Source organism: Cavia porcellus, unplaced genomic scaffold, assembly GCF_034190915.1.
Source record: "Cavia porcellus strain 051 isolate PalLab524CR breed Dunkin Hartley unplaced genomic scaffold, mCavPor4.1 scaffold_38, whole genome shotgun sequence".
Taxonomy (NCBI): domain Eukaryota; kingdom Metazoa; phylum Chordata; class Mammalia; order Rodentia; family Caviidae; genus Cavia; species Cavia porcellus.
In genome coordinates, this window is record NW_026947521.1 from 2,900,351 (window position 1) to 2,917,911 (window position 17,561).

At 37.8% G+C, this 17,561-nt stretch overlaps 1 protein-coding gene across 13 annotated transcripts in view; it reads right to left on the reverse strand.

The window, feature by feature from the left end:
- The window catches only part of Vps13c (vacuolar protein sorting 13 homolog C), a 154,148-nt gene that overhangs the window by 120,425 nt on the left and 16,162 nt on the right, over nucleotides 1-17,561 (reverse strand). For 5 of the 13 annotated variants that reach the window (XR_010045619.1, XM_063243390.1, XM_063243388.1 and 2 more), the window contains exons 6-15: nucleotides 16,475-16,537; nucleotides 11,829-11,894; nucleotides 11,446-11,555; nucleotides 8,850-8,984; nucleotides 8,286-8,345; nucleotides 6,605-6,664; nucleotides 4,716-4,796; nucleotides 2,930-2,987; nucleotides 1,306-1,433; nucleotides 109-215 (exon numbers count right to left, since the gene is read on the reverse strand). Coding sequence is in view for 11 of the 13 variants with exons in the window: in XM_063243390.1 (XP_063099460.1) it covers nucleotides 109-215; nucleotides 1,306-1,433; nucleotides 2,930-2,987; nucleotides 4,716-4,796; nucleotides 6,605-6,664; nucleotides 8,286-8,345; nucleotides 8,850-8,984; nucleotides 11,446-11,555; nucleotides 11,829-11,894; nucleotides 16,475-16,537 (868 nt within the window). In the remaining 2 variants the exon portion in view is untranslated. Of the gene's footprint in view, nucleotides 1-108; nucleotides 216-1,305; nucleotides 1,434-2,929; nucleotides 2,988-4,715; nucleotides 4,797-6,604; nucleotides 6,665-8,285; nucleotides 8,346-8,849; nucleotides 8,985-11,445; nucleotides 11,556-11,828; nucleotides 11,895-16,474; nucleotides 16,538-17,561 lie in introns of those variants that run through there. The other 8 variants (XM_063243392.1, XM_063243396.1, XM_063243394.1 and 5 more) reach the window with 6 other exon arrangements.

The following is a 17,561-nucleotide window of genomic DNA, read 5'->3' on the forward strand; positions in this document are numbered from 1 at the left end:
CCCTATTTTTTTCTGAGTGGGTATACTACATTGTTTACAGGTCTCTTAATTTTGACATATTGTATAATTATGCTTCTCATAAAATAAAAAAAGCAAGCTCATACTTACCATTGCCTACAATTGGTGTGAAGTGGTAAATTAGGTTTATATTTCCTGTAAGGTACATTTCTAACCATATAATCCAATGATTCCAAGAGGTCAATCATACTTAAGTACTATTAAAACAAAACAAAAAACCAGGTTCATTATATTACACATTTTCAATAAATGTCAAATTTTATTATATTTTTTACTCTAAGACTCCTTCTCTGAACTTTTTAACAACCTATTTCTACTTATTTCTGAACTAGTTTATTTTTAAAACTATTTCCATGTCTGCTGGATCATAACTTCACTGGTAGCTATCTATGAGTTAATTTTCAAACTGCTCCAGGAAACCGCTATGCAACTAAACAGGATAAAACTAACTAACCAACTAGCTTACCACCATCACAACAATGTGCGGATTTCAAACACTTCAACACTTCAAACGGCACGGCACGAGATATACACAGAGCGAACTCGAATGCAAGCAAGACCAAAGAAAAGGCAACTTCAGTTTGCTCCTTGCCAATTTTCTTAAAGCAATTCAACGGTTACGTACATTCATGTCTAGTGCGAACTTAAATGTATTTAAATTAAGAACATATCTGTATTTCAAAGACTGAAGGGGGAGAGAAAAGATGTAAAATATTTCTTTGAAATTTTTTATGATGACAAGTTGCAATGATAAGATTTTGGAAATATTAAGCTAAATAAAATAGGTTATTAAAGTTAATCTCATTTTTTTGCTTTGCTAATGTAGCTAACCAGAACATCTAACATTACAAAAGTGCTGTATAATAACTAGACAGTACTGGGCTAAACTCTCTTGGCCAAATCTCATACCTAAATCTGCAACTCAAATCAGTCATACAACTATACTTGGGAAACAAAAAGAAAAAAGCTGCCAAGACACTTATTTTACAAAATAGACAACACTTAACATGAAGGTCTAGTGTTAAAAACTAAGAAAGGAAAAACCACATTAAAATTTAAATAAATGAAAATATTATTCATTATAGTTTGATAAGATTCTGCAACATCTAAAGTCAGATAAATGAAAAAAAATTCTTCAGCTTGAAATTTTTTTTTCAGAAAAAGATTACTTGAAAAGTCAAATCTCCACAAAACAAACAAAGAGAACCAACAGATTTCACAAAAGAATCATCACAAAAGACAAAAGCGACCTAGATTGAAAACTACTAACGTGCCCTTGCATCTCACCTGGGGCTTGGTCAGCTCAATGGCAATATTCTGCACTTCTATGCTCCAATCTAATTTGGGAGTTTTGAGTTCTGCTTCTGCATGAGGATTCATGTAGAGTTTTGCAGAGGCTGATATTGGCTGGAAAACTGACATCACATGAGAAGATATGAGTACGTTTATACACCCTTACATATGAACAACTTAAATAATCTGAGAGCACTATTATTTCAGAAGTAAAATGATCGAAAATAAAATAAAATCACTCCCAAAAACATGTAAAGTAGCTGTTCATCTTCACCCTGCCAATAAATGTTTGTATACACACTGAAGTCCTGTACTCCTAGGTAAGAAATGTACATAACACAGTCTACCTTTGGCTACTCAGTCTGTATAAAATTAAGTTTCTTTACCCTTGCACAAAGCATTTAATACACTTATTATTCACTAAATATACTAATAAAATGAAATAAAATACAATCAATTTTCCTTAATCATTGCTAAAATTTAGGAACAGAATCATGAATAAAATTAAATACCTAAAAGACACCACTACTTTATGATTTTTAAAATACTCATGACACATGTACTATTACAATGAAATAAATAATGTAATTTGGAGGCTGAAAAAAAATGTGTATTAGCAAAGATGATAGCTCAAAGCAAGGTGATAAGCTTTGTGAATATAATTTCAACTGTTACAACACTTTATGATGCTCATAAAATTATGGAAAGTGTTAACTTAGCTACAAGTTATAGATGAGCCCAAAGAATGAAGCTGTAGTGTTTTTGTATTCGTTTATCCATCAATGAAACTAAATGCTACTGCAGACACAGCTGCAGCACAGTGGCTGCCCTGAGTTTGATTCCCAGTAACAAACCCACCTCCATCCCTGCAAAAAAACTAAAGGCTTTCACAAACAGCGCTTGAAAACTACCATCACTAAGGAGAGGAGTATGAGTAGGATAGAAAGTGACAACCATCATCCAACAGCAAGAGAACAGGAAGAAGACAACAGAAGTAAACCAGTCGAATACACAATATGGAAGAACACAGGTACAAAAGCTGAGGACAGTTAGGGCCATAACTCAGCGGCTAAGTACCTGCCTGGTAAGCGAAGGTCTTAAAAGTTCAATTTTAAAAAAGCTGAGGACAATTACAAAGGGACACAATAAGCAAAAGCAAACCAATACCTTCTTTAGAATGAAACTGAAATAGAGAAAATATGGGAAAGACACCTTTCAAATAAAGGTGACATTGTCAAAAAACAGAAAAGCTCACTTTAAAAATATGGGCAGATTTATCTTGCAAGAATAGTGGCAGCACAGAGGAGGAATGCTTAATACCCAGGGGTCAGAGACTTGGTTATCTTTTATAAAGAAAGAAAAAGAACTGCTAAGTCCTAAAATGAGTACAATTACAAGGCATAAAGAAAACATGGAAGCCAAAGAAGGTTGACTACAAGGAGCTGACGGCTTTCGGGCCCTCCTGCCTCCTTCTCCAGCAGATGCCTTTCGAGCTATTCCCAAGCAGCACAGCGCTCTAGCCATGAAATGAAGGCATAAAATGAGTGTGCTCTTCTTGTCCACATAACTTAATAAGGAAGTGCGGTAAAATATTCCACTACAACTTACTAGTACTTACTGTATTGATGGTTTGGAGGTCTCTGTCTACTTGTAAGAATTTCATTTTTCAGTTGATCCTAAAGAAAGCATTTAAATTTTTTGAGACTAGAAAAGAAGCTGCAAACAGATTCAGCCACATATACGAGAAACAACTTGGTTATTACATCAATATTTTTATTCCTCTCTTTGTAACTAATTAGTCTATAGGAAAAACATGCTGAGTATCATTTACAGATATATTTCTCTAGCATACTAAAAATATAGAAAGTGGTAATTTTTAAAACACTAAATGTCTACATTGTAATATTATTTCCCCCTTTTTTTCTTTTTTGAAGTCAGGGTCTCACTATGTAGCTCAGGCTGGTCTTGTGCTCACTCTGTACCCGTAAGGTGGCCTCAAACTCAATGGTCCTCCTGCTCAGCCTCCCGAGTGCTGGGATTACAGGCATGTGGCATCACACTGCCCCTCTCTCTGACTTTAAAAAAACCCATATATATGTATACTCCTACAAATTTCTAGTCAAAGGTTAAGTTATTTACTGCCATGAACACCAGCATAAGAACATGTTTAAGTCCTACTTTTGGTCTTTTTAGTTGTATACCCAGACCACACATTAAGTCATTTTCATCACTTCGCCACCTTTTAAGGTACAACACATGTTTTTAGCCAGGCATGGTGATGCACGCCTCTAATCTCAGCACTTGGGAGGCTGAGGAAGATCTCCGTTGAGGTCAAGCCCAGTCTAGACTACATAAGTAAGTTTAGAGCCAGGCTGTAGTAATACACACTGAGATTTTGTCTCAAACACACTCACATACACACACACAAACACACAAAGTACACACACAAAATACACACTACGATGCATTCTGACATGGAGTATATTCATGACATTATTGTTGCAGTAGAGATAATAAATATACTCATCATTCCAAGTTTCACTTCGTCCCTTTACAAGCCCCAGTTCCTCCCCACCACTGACTTCCAGGCAACCACGGATTTACTTTTTGTTCTACAGATCATTTGCAGTTTCTATGCTTTATTTAAGAAGTACAGTATGGTTTCTTTTAGCCAGCGTAATTATTTTAACACTGGTCCTTATTATTGTATTAATAATTCTTGCCCTTTAACTGGATGTAGTATTAATCATCTAATAGACATTTGGGTTGTTTATAGTTCTTACTCTTAGAAGGTACCCTGAACATCTGTCTGCGTTTCTGTGGATATAATTCTCTTCTCTTGTGGATAAATAGAGGACAAACACTCAGTGTAACATTAGCTACGAGAAACTGACAGACTGATTTACAAAATGATTTTACCAATTCAGCATTCTCACCAGCTTCGTATAAGAATTCCAGGAAATTATAACAGTATCTCACTTTGGTTTTCACTTGTATTTCCCTACAGAATCAAGATGTTTATACATCTTTTCATGTGTTTGTGTGCCCTACAGAATTTCTTAGGTGATGAGTTGGTTGACATCTCTTTCCCTATTTTCTTGTATTTGTTTACAATATTCATAATCATTGTCAAATAATATTACAATCTAAGAGTGCCATTAAAATGAGTATAAAAGCCCAAATGAAGTTTTTAAGTTTTATAGGTTCTTACATCACTATGTAGCGAACGATTTCACAAAACATTCAAATCAGAAACTATCTTGAAGGCATACAGATTTCAACACTGTTTTTCACACTTCCAATTCACTGACATACAAGTTAAACAAAGGACTGTGGCCTGTCCTCATTGAGGGGCTCTGTCATACAACATAATTAGGGAGTGGAGGTGGCTCTTCCAAAATTACCAAGATCTGTTCTCGGGACCCCTGGTAGGACAGGCGGCAGTTCACATTCCAGTAAGCACTGAGACTATCCAGTCGGATTAGCTAGGAAAGAAAAGAAAAACTGTCAAGCAATGAACAAACACAAAAGATAAAGCAAACTATGGTAGAAGACTACGCTCATGTTCACAACCCTGAGATTAACCAACTGCCACTTCGAACTTTTAAAGAAAATAATGCAAAGTTAAAGGAAAATATGTTCACAGTCTCTATTATTAAGCTTAGTATTTGCTAAACTGTGTGCCCAAGAACACAATTTCCAAGATATTCATTCATTCAACTATCAAACTGACCGGAGTTTAGCAGTTAGCAGATCCAGGAAACATTCTACTAGACACAGAAGAAATGACACCTCTGGCAGACACCAGCGACTGTCTCCAAGGGAGGGGAGGGTGGTGCCAGAGCATCTCTAACCAACACAGTGAGGACCGCTAACACTATGAACATTGCAGTAGGAGGTTCACTGCACTTATTAGCATATTAAAGTACCTTGAAGCCCTTAGCTTACAATAAAATGAAACACACCTGTTTAATTACAGCGTGCTTGCTACTTAAAATTAGTAGCCTCACTTAACCAGAGAATACTTTTCCTACAAAACCTAACAGCATCTCTGACTTACATGAGATACTGTCGTGCGCTCCAGGCCTCCAGTTGGACTCATGGAGGGCACTGCCATGAACTCTAGGTCTTCAGCTAGGCTTGCGCAGCCAACTGAAGGTGCACACAGATAGCAGAGTTGCGGGATCAAGACACAGGATGGCAGAGTTGTTGAGCCAGGACGGCTTCTGCCTAGATTTCAGAGCAAAGCAAGTGTGCTCCTAAGAGGGCAGTGTGTAAAAGGTTTGAGTGTAAAGCAAAAGCAGAGGGGGTCAAGAGAGAAGCCCTAGGTGCCACTACCATCAGAAGTGCCATGGGGCAGTCACCCAAGCCCTCTGGAGTTCACAACTTGCCACAGATTGCCTCCAAGGCTGGACATGGAACTACAGGAACTATAGGACTTAATGTTTGCCCTGCTGGATTCTGGACTTGCTTTGTCCCATTCCTTTATACCCTGCTTGTACATTTTGGAATGGAAATGCCTGTATTGTGCCATTGCATCCTGGAAGTTTAAGTCTCTTTTCATTCATACAGAGACTCACAGCTAAGTTTGCCTTAGATCTTGAGAGACACTTGAGACTTGGACTTTTCAGCAATGCTGGAACTGTTAGGACTTCAGCAACTCTTAGCAATGGACCAAATGTCTTTTGCATAAAGAGATGTACATGAGTCTTTGGGGGGCGAGGGGCAGAACGCTATGGTTTGTGTCTAGATGTCCCCCAAAGCCTTATACAGTCAGAAAGACTGGCTTTCCAGTGGTGACTGAATCTAGAGTTGTGATTGATTCATCGTCTCCTGTTGGGATGGGGGGTGTGAGTCTACACCCAGCCTAGGGTAGGCAGCCCACACACAATGTAAAAGAACAGAAGAGGCTTGCTCCTCTTTTGCTCATTTCTTTTGCTGTCTTCCACCACCATGAACGGTTGCCCCTTTCCCATACCACCCCGAGACTTAGAACCAGCTGATTATGGACTGAAACCTCCACAAACTGAGCTAATAAACCTTTACTTCCTTTAAAAAACTCTAATAGTATCTCAATTACTTAATGCTTCATAAAATACCATATTCTTCACCTTACAGACGAACAACCTAAGATTGAGAGTCACACAGTAAGAAGCAGAGCCAGAACTAGACTTTGGACTTTCAATTCACCCCAAGAGCACATTCTGCTCCACCATTTCAAGGAAAGACATTAAGCACTTGCACCTAGAAAACTAACAAAAGAATTTTTACTCTAATAATAATAATACAATACCTTGTATATAATTTTTTCTGCTTCATTTAATATGCATGGAGTCCAATTCTCATTTGTAGTCTAAAAGAAAAAGAATAACTATGAAATGTGGTATATGACAGTGTTTTAGTATCCTCAAGTAGAAACAAAATAACACATAAAGAAAACATACTTAGCTACTGTTGGCTAGTGTTACCTAATTCTTTATGTATCTGCATGGCAAAATCAAAGGAACAGTGAAACATTATAACTTGGGTTCACTCCTTTAGGAAATTACAGAGTTAATGTGTGAATGGAAGAAAGAATTGGGTATGAACAGAAACAAGAAAGCCTGCCTGTATTCTGTTGAAGAAGGCACACACTTTTAAAAGATAGTACTTTCTGTAACATAGAAAGCAAACCAGAAAAGCATGGGAATGACAGCAGGGCCATGTGCCCTGCAAGGACAGCATAGCCAACAATGCTGTTTGGACCCGATTTAACAGCCAGCACATTACTGATGACCTTGCTGAGGACAAGAAAGGGGGAAGGCACAGGTAGTAAATTCCAGAAAAGTGTGGTTGTATAAGAGAGAGAAGGCAGTAGTTTCAGGGCCTGAGAGGGACTGGGGACATTAAGGAGGGGCTTTTAGCTGTGTGATAAAGAGGAGCCATGCACATGTTTAAGTGTGTGGGCAGGAGGAGATGAAGATTTAGGAGAGGGAGACTGACGTAAAGCAGGAAGATGGGATGCTAGGGCGGGACACAGGTTTCTGAGGGTACGAGGCCTGAATAGAGCGGGAGGAGGATGTTAGGTTGAAAGGTTAGACACACCCTAGTTTCCCTGTTCATTGATTAATTCCTGTCACTGGTTGTCCAGCTCTCTTTTTCACTGTTCTGCCTCACTCTTCCACTGCATGTACCTATATACCTGCACTTCCTGGTGTGTGCTTTTAGGACTGCTCCATCACCACATCTCTCGGTTTCTCTGCCAGTAACCCTCGTTCACGTTTCCTCCTCGCCTTCCCTGAGGTCCTCGCCGTCAGTGGCAAGTCTCCCGTATGACTTATCATCCACCGCCCTTGAGTTTAACTGTATATGCCGTTTATTTGTAGAAAAGCCTTATGCAGCTGTTTTTCCTCATTTCTATGCCCTTCCCCCGGCAAATGTTTCCTACAATTGCCCTAAATACAAGCAAGTCCAATCTATATATATATATACAACTGTGTATTCTCTAGCAAAGAAACAAACCTATTTATGAAATAACCAAACTGAATCACTTATGTGTCTCCCAATGTGACAGATCTACGTAAATACATACACATGCACAGCCACCTAGAAAATCCATTTACCTGTATCAAGTGGTAGCACTTAGCCCAACATACATTTTCCACCCCACTTTTCGCACATATTAAGATAGTTCTTATTCCTTTCAGACTGTTTGCTATTTAGATATATTTGTAAATTTAAATTTTAAAATTTAGTATTTTAAGTAACTTTTAAAATTGGTATTTAGATCTACTTGTGGTAAGAAAAATGAAAATGAAAGAATGTCATGTAATAAGAGCATCACCAAAAATGTTGAATTTCTACAAAACTGCAGCAACCTAATATAAAAAATGCATTAGCTAGTTGCAGACATAGTTGATTTTAGGCAATTCAGCTTATGACTTCACAGCGATATTTCAGAGGTTCCACCAAAATCAAAACCAAGGCAACATTACCAGTAGACTAAGCTCCCCCAGGGTAACACCAAATGAGAGCGGCCGCTCCGGATCAGTGACCTGCCAAAGGAAAGGGACATCAGGATACATGGAAAGTGATGGTGACCTGTGGCCCATCCCTTCCAACAGTGGTGGGGAAAAATGATTATAGGTGAGTCATACAACCCAACTGACAGGAAGGAAAGAAAGGCCCGGAAAGAGCAGGTCAGCACCCATAGCACCAGGGACAACACACTTCAGGATCTAATATGCTTTCCCAGGTTCAGAGACTCAGTAACCATCGCTAACAGAGTCCTAGAGAGAGTTAAGGAGAGACTGTCTTCAAGACACTCAATAACACTGCCACTAACTCCTTTTTTATAACACTTAAAATTGTCACAATTAGAAACACAAATTGCTTCTTTGGGCCTTTACTTTTCTTGACAATGCTTTCTTACGAAGCATTTCTACAATGCTTTGTTAAGAAAAATTAGATTAATATTTAATTTCCTGTCTTTTCATTCAAAATCTACCCATGTTAAACCTTTGTTTTATTCCTGAACTTTTGGTGTAAGTTATATTTACAGAGTGTTCAGAGCTTTCCACAGGATGCACAGACATTATCTGAGACATCTTGAAGACGGTCAAGTTACCAAGAACCACTGCATTGGGCCAGGGATGTAGCTCAGCAGCGCCAACACCTGCCGCAAGCACAAGGCCCTAAGTTTGATTCATGGCACCCAAGAGAGAGAGAGAAAAAAAAAAAAAAGAATCACTTGATTATGATAGAAATGAGCAAAGCACAAAGAAATAGTAGTATAATATTCTAAGTAACCCAAGACCCCAAAATTTTACCACATGCTCTTCTTAAACAGGAAAAATGCATATACGCCCTCATATAGTTGATACTGTGCACTCTTAGCCTTACTTGTAATTAACGCAGGTAATGATTTATAACAAAACACTTCCCTATTTCCTTACATTCATCTTTTTGTACCTACAGATAAAATAATCTGTGGCTATTTCAGAAAGAACTTCAACAACACACAACTCCACAATCTCCACTACCCTATTCACAATTACTATTAGCCAGTGAGCACGTTTATGATAAAAAATACTTTCCCATTGATTTTTTGTTTGTTTTATGAGAGAAAGTCTCAATATATAGTTCACACTGGTCTTAAAACCAAATAGCCCAGGGCCAGGGATAAGCACCTGCCTGGTAAGCTCATGATTGTAAGTTCGATCCCTGCTACCAAAAAATAAAAAATAAAAATAAAATAAGAAACTATGTAGACCAAGCTGACCTCAAGCTCGTGTCAACCCTCCTGCCTCAGTTCCCCAAGTGCTGGAATTACACACATGTGCCACCACGCCAGGCTATTTTTCCCACCTCTTACATTCTGTGTTTCTCATAGCTTTTTAGCTGTAACAGGAACTCTTTATGCTTTATGCTTTCTTCTTTAAATAGTTCTAAAACATTTTTGTCACCAATTAAAACATGACAGATGTTACTTACCCTATTCTTGTGCATCTCTTTTTTACTAAAAGGAAAGAAATAATGTACCTTTCTAATTATACTGGGTCAGTAAAAAGCTTAGTTTAGGTTCAAACTGATGCTTTCATCCAATAATATGTCAGGGTGATTTTTTGCTATTTTCCAAATTGACAATGTATATATCCAATTCCAAGTCCACACATTTGTTTACTATAAAATGATGTGGCTTTTGGGCTGGGGATTTAGCTCAGTGGCATAAGTGCCTGCCTTGCAAGCAGGCAGTTGTGAGTTTGATCCCCGGTACAGATAAAAAGGAAAAAGACAAAAAAAAAAAGGAAAGAAAGAAAAATGTGGCTTTCAACAATCTTTTCTCTTAAGAGTCCGCTTCTTATCATTAGGGAGTTTTGTGTTCATTTACGTATTTCCAGTAAGTAACTTGCTTTGCCACCATCAGTATCTGAGGGTTCACATTTCTTCATAGTTTTAACAAAATCTTTCACTCTCCTGTGTTATTTTTGTGTGTTAGAACATGAGCTTTTATAATGTGTTTTGTAAGACATTTATGTTAATGAAATTCATCTGAATAAACTCCGTAAAGCCAGTGTATAAACCTACTCTAAAATAGAGATCCTTTCTGAAAAGCTACCAGTGTGCTTGAGTACTAAGCACAGAGAGCTAATCAGGAAATGAAAATGTACCTACTGTCAGTACTGTTTAATTCAAACCCAAAACAAAAAAGAATGCAGATTCATTTTTAGAAAGATGGACTAAGATTTCCCCTTTCTTGAGTAAATAATAAAAGCTAAAATTTCTAAACCAAGAGCATTCTACCACTGAACTACACTCCCTGCCCTTTTCTAACGTTATATGGACACAGGATCATGCCCAATTGCCCAGCTCACCTCAAACTTAAAATCCTCCTGCCTCAGCCTCCCAGGAAGCTGGGATTATTCCAGTGGACCCCACCCCTGGTTTATTTCAAGCTTTAAACTCAGGGAAACAGACACAATTCAAGATACATTATACTTTAGCTAAATTCTTATCAACTAATGGTAAGCTTTTGGTCATAAGTGAAATTTTTGGTTTCTAAGTATAATGTCGCATATTGTAAGTAGCTGTGGGTGGCTTAATCCACTGAGTAGAAGGGAAAGGGAACGGCACCACACTCAGACGACCGTTGTTTTAGTCCCTTTCCTATGGATGACCACTACCACTGGTTATTTAATAAACTCCAGGAACTAACTGCTCAGATCCTTAAAGTTATCAGTCTTAACGCATAAAACAAAATTTTAAAAAACAGAGGACAACACGTGGTGGTTTCATGTCACCTTTACATATGTGCGTACTCAATGAAAAGAGCCCAGTGCAGAAAACACATGCAAGAACATTAATCTCAGATTCTGGGGAGATACGAGAGTCAGGCACAAAAGCAAATGCCTCTACTGACTGCACTGAGATCACTGAAGCACGAGGGGCACAAGTTCAAGTCCTGCATGGGCCCCTTCACAAGACACTCGAAAAATTTTTAAAAGGTCTAGGACTGTAGTTCAGTAGTAGAGTAACTGGGTTTGATCTGCAGTACTGCAAAAAATAAATCATGTTGGGTACAGATGAACCATACAAACCAAGACTATTATATAACATACATTTGTTAACTTAAACCAAATAATTGAAATTACTTACATCATCTTCATATTTAATGTGAATGTCTGTGATTTTCACTTGTACATTTTTTATTATTTGAGTTGCCAATTTTTCCAAAAATGTATCCTTTTTTGCTTCCTTAGGCTTATCTATTAAAAACAGAAAACACAAGCTCAAGCCGTGCCGTTCTCACAGCACCATGTAACGGACGCCCGAAGGAGAGGTAGGGACAGCTCAGAGGAAATTACACCTGCCCTAGCGTCATTACTTTTTCTCAGATTTAGTTTAGATTTTAATGTGATTTTCAACTTGAAATTCATACTTGAAATTAAATTAGAAGCTAACATTCATTTTACCTTCTGAGATAGATCAAGTGGCAATGTGTGCAAACAACACATGGCATAAAAACTACTTTTACCTACCTTTTGAGCGATCAAGACCTTTAAAACGTTTCTTAAAATGTTTTTTGTGCTTTTTACGCTTACGTCCTTCTCAGTGGAAGCATATTAGTGAGAAAAGGATAAAATTCAAGTTAGCAGACAAGAGGATAGAAAAGAAAATAAGAGAATTCTTCCCAAAAGCAAATTTTGGTATGATTCAACTTACTCTAATCAATACAAACACAAATTCATAGACCTCCTTTAATTTACAATAACATTTCTAGTAAAGAATAACCTTCCTTAATCTAGAAAATAACCTAAAGGTACAATTATACAAAAATGGGATAAAATATTCACTTGCAACATCCTTTATACATTACTTATTACTTGACAAACGTTCCCCTTCGATTTTAGTACTACCAAAATATTGGAAATGTAATAATGACAGAACTTTCAGAGGAAGGTTTGGATAAACGTGTGGCAGGAACACAAGTGAAATGGGTGGGCAGGATGCCGACAGATGACTCCCCAGATGATCCGCCTCGCAAACAAAACCCATGAGTCAAGGATGCAAAGAACATGAGAGTGACAGGAAATGCTCACAGAACCATGCACTGAACTGCCTTAGTAATTCCCTTAAACCTCATCCTTTGTTACTTAGCAGTGACTCAGTGAACTCCAGAATTAACCGACACCTGCCTCTCCCAAGCCCAACTTCCAATCCTTCACCCCCAGCTGCCCGCTGGGCATCACCTCCAGTTCCAAATCTGAGGTGGCCTCTGCATGGCTGCCCTGCTTCCTGCCTACTGAAGGCCCTTCTTTCCACCCACCATGTAGATTTCTTCTGAATACTACCCACAGCCTGTTAAGCCCTTGTTCAAAATTAGTTAAAGGCTCTCTGACGCCTGCCAGATAAAATTAAATCATGTTTGCCTGACAAAAAAGAGCTCTTTTGTGATGTAACCTCAGACATCCCTGTCTGCTTCTATCTCCAGCCACTCATCTTCATAATGGAAACTTCAGGAATATTATTTGTAATTTCCAATACAAGCCGTACTTTACAAAGTCTACTGTGTAAAATATCATTCCCTAAAGCTGGATTGTCCTCCCAGAAATTACCTTCTAGCAAACTTCTAGGAGACCGGGAAACCTCAGGCTCAGCACCTCTGTCTGGGTGTAGCCTTACTTAACTCCTCTAAGTAATGTGGGGTCAAGTCTCACTTGGAATTCCAGCAAACACAGGGAATCCCAGCACTACACTGCATTCACGGTGTTTACACAAGTCCCTTGCCCTGAAGCAGGAGGTTTCCTCTGGCAGTCTGTTTGTTTTAGGGCAGGGTGTAAAATCTGGGCACTGTTAAAATGGATTCAAAAAAACCCACATGTAAACATTATAACAAAACATATAAAGTCTATGTAACAAATTGACTTGTTGATTAATTATATTGCTATACATAGACTAAATGTTATACATACATTTGAGAGCATATACATGAAATTTAGCTTGAAATTTTACTTTGTTTTCTTGATATTTGTAAACTGTTACACTACTAAATTAAGAATCAACTTCAGTTTATAAGACTAAAATCCCAAGTTTCAAGGAGAAAATATCTACCAAAATATGTAACAGAATCTGGGTAGTACTAATAATAGTATTTCTAGTCACAGTGATAGTCTGGACTCTATTTTATTCATAAATTAAAAATACATGCCAGGCATGGTGTGATGCACCCCTATAATCTTAGCACTTGGGAGGCTAAAGCAGGAAAATGAAGGCCAAGTTCCAGGTTACCCTGGACAACATAACGAACTCAGGCCAGGTTAAACTACATAAGGAGATCCTGTCTCAAAAAACAAAATTAAATAAATAAATAAAAAGACTGAGTTCTCAAATACCATGTGAAAACAAACAAGTAAGACACTAGCTCTGAAAATCATTCTACCTGGCTAGAACAGCAGGGTCTCTTCTTGTCTGACCTGTCCTTGTTGTTCCAAGGTTGTTCCAGCCCCTTGTCACGTCTCTGAACTCCATGTTAGAGATGCCACATTACACTTCTCTGAACGGTTTCACAGCTGAGTACTACATAGTTCCTTAGAGAACATTTCTAACTAATCTGGTAAATAATAAATCTATTATTCTCAATCATGCTCTAAAGCAGTTTTCAAATATTTTGGTCTCAGGATCCTTTGACACACTTAAAACCTGAGGCTTTGAAAGAGTTTTTATCTTTTGTGGGTTGTAACTTACTGATATTAATTATGCTGGAAATCTAAAACAGAATTTTTGAAGTATTTTGATTAATTCACTAAAAAAAAAAAAACTATTACATATATAATTACACAGACAGCATATAGTTAAGAAGACAAGCATATACTCCTAAACAAAAACTTGGAGTGAGAAAGAGTCACACGGTTACAACCCTTTTAACAGCTGGCTCACGACACAGCTGGATTCATGTGTCGCCTCTAATTCAATCTTTTGAGATACGTTGTTCTGACTGAAGGATATGGCAAAAACATCATTTCACTACAGATACGCAATGGGAAAGACAAATATTTTCATGACCTTTCCAAGTAATTATGAATACAACATTCCAAGTGGTAGTCTCTTAAAGGCAGTTGTCTCATGAAATCTAAAACATTATCAATGAACTTTTCACCAGCATTAAAATCAATTGGTTTGCTCTGCACTTTAACCTTTTAAATGATTTATTTCTATTCATTACTAGTGCATTTGGAAATGTTGCTTATCTGAACTGTGCAAACCTGTCCAATGTTGGGTCATTTCCTTATTTAATATCCAAAGTCCTATCTGTTACAATCACCAACAGTCTCATCAGAAAAGTCTTCTAAGTATTAAGAAATGTCAAGCTCAAAGTAGCAAGTGTAAGGTTTTCAAAACTCTTATTCCTCAGTTACTTTGTTCCATCGAACAACTCCCAAATCTGAATAATGATAATCCGTCAATTATTTTTTCAGGTAAACATGATTTTCCATTAAAAAAAGAAACCCAACTGCATGAACACTTTCTTCAGACCTACCCCTTAAGTACACTTGCTCTTTTGTTGCATATGACATTAAAGAGACATGTGATCAAAGTTGCAGTTTATTAAAATAGTAATCTTCCTACTTCAAGAAAAATGTTAATACTGAAAAGGCAAGGTGATAAAGAACACAGCAACTACCAATGCAGCAGGGTGCCCTGCCTTGAACCATGAGCCAGCAATTTACTATCGCATTTGTGCCAACATGGCAAATGTCCGACACTGTGCCAAATCAAGCAATATCTTAGCATGATTACGAAAATACTTTTGACTCTGAAGAACCACTGTCCTAGAATCAGAAAAGAAAAAAACCTGACACCAAAAGGGGAAAGAACATATGTTTGGAAACTGAAAAGAAATAATCATGAAGTACACAGGAATTCCTGGGTAAGTGAATGAAAATATCATCAACAAAATTAACTGTTCCCATTTCAGAATCATCAATATTCTGGATCTCATTTTTTATCCAAAGTAATGCACATTACAAAGGAAGAAGAAAACCAAATCCATTAGGTGTTCCTTTATAATGACTTCTCCACTGCTTTTAACAATAGCACCCAGGGATTTTGTGAGGTATCTCACTGGGCCACTAGTACTCATTTGTACGTTGGGGATGGGTCATACCTAGAAGGATTAAAAAATACTGTGCAGCAGACTACAGAAAACCACAACCTATTAAACTGGACAGACAGCCATATTCATCTGCATGCTGCCTTTTACATAAAAGTAGCTAAAACAAAGTAACATAGTTAGCGAACTAAAAGGGTAGATTTGCTACAAGGAAATGTGCTTTCTGGGTAATTTCACTTAATGCTGTGAATCTGCCAAGCAAATTCTTTTTCCAACTGTCACAATGAACCTACATATTAAACAAGTTTCTAGGTGCAGAAGTAATTGTAGCACAATGCTTTTTGTCTAAAATTTGAGTTACAGAGCCCGCTTGCCATTTCATCAAACCAAATTTTAAGTGCGGGTAATATACCAAATTCTTTACACTTTTAAAGTACAAAATGCAATAAATCAAATTATGGTATTAAAATAATTGCATTTGATAGGGCAACCTTCAATCTGTCCTTATGAAGCTTTGAATATCAACGTGCTCTACATAACAGTAGGCTACAGACCCCCCAGAACTACCTCTAAAGCCAAACAGATCAGGGAGAATACCAGAAAAAATGCCATGATGACCTTCTATCAGAGTTCTGAATATAGTTCTGTTCCCCCCACCCTGAAAAGTTTTGTTTCTTTCATAAGCTTGAAAACCACTGCTACAGAGAGAGGAGGGACTTAATTGAGAAACTGGACTACTGTGCTAGAAAACTAAAATCCCAAAGGCAGTATAAATTTCACAGTGACCGACAGATCAAACTTTGGAGTTTCACAAGGGCAGGGAACTGTGCCTGTTTACCTTGAACAACTGGCACCCAGCATCATGCTTGCCACAAAGAGATAATCAAATGTTTAGTGAATGAATCAATGGCTGGAGAAGGTAGGAAAAAGGAAACGATGGTAAAGGGAAAGGTATGAATTACATTTCCATATTTTTCAAAGGATGGCACACCATCAAATGGACTCCTCTAAGAGCACAAGCATGGATAAGAGTATAACTTTTACAGTTGAAAATAATTAACCATGCATACCCACCAGGCTTGACGTCCTTGTAAACCAAGTTTTCCAAGCCATATATGAACTGTCCTGAATGTGTGCCTGTATCCACATGGCAGCAATAACCAAAACGCAAAGCATTAAAAGACAACTTTAATTTCCACGTGTAAAATACACCTAACCTTGATTGCAAAGAGAATTAGAAACCATTCACAGGACAACTGAAATTCAATGACACCAAACCATCTACTTCTGAAGAAATACTTACAGTGACATCATTTTTATTCTTTCCACATACAAACTGCATTTTCGTAGTATTAAAGTAAAAATTCTTAATCAAAACTGTGACAATCAAATTAAGCAAGACAGGCAAATACTACTGATTATAGCTAATGTCTCACTGAAATATTTTACAAATTTTCAAATGGAACAAAATAATCTATTCCTTTGGTTCTCTTTGCCTGCTCTTTTGCCCATTTCAGAAAAGTGATATTTAACACTAATTTCAGAGTCAGCGGAAATGTCCTCATTTAAATTGGTAGGATCTGCTTTCAGACACAATGTCAGAATCCTTAGGGCTCACCACCCCCTCTTTGGATTTTTAAAGAAGGCAAAAGGAGAATTTAGCTCCCTGCTGGCCGCAGATTGAAGTTCACTATTAAGAATACAGAATCTAGCTAGGGATATAGCTCAGTAGCACAAGCATCTGCCTGGCAAGCACAAGGTCCTGAGTTTGATTCCTAGCATTAAAAAAAAAGAATACAGAATCTAGAGTCAGAGTATATTAAAATTCTAGAGCTACCATTTTCTCATTGTGTCATACGCAGCAAATGATTTAACATTCAGCTTCCTCAACTCTAAAACAGATGGCAACAGCACCTGAACTGCTGGGTGGGAACTATTCACTGAGCTAACTCATATGAAGTACTCCGAAGAATGCCTGCATCACTGAGGCTTTCCAACCTCTTAAAATTACCCTAAATTAGCTTCCCAGCCTTCCAGGGATCCACACCCTATGCAGCTCCCTAGCCGTCACAGGCAGTACACACCTTCCCACCCTCACTGTCCCCTCTTACTCTTCTGCACTCTTCACAGCTAGCTGAAGTAAACAACACGACACCTTCTG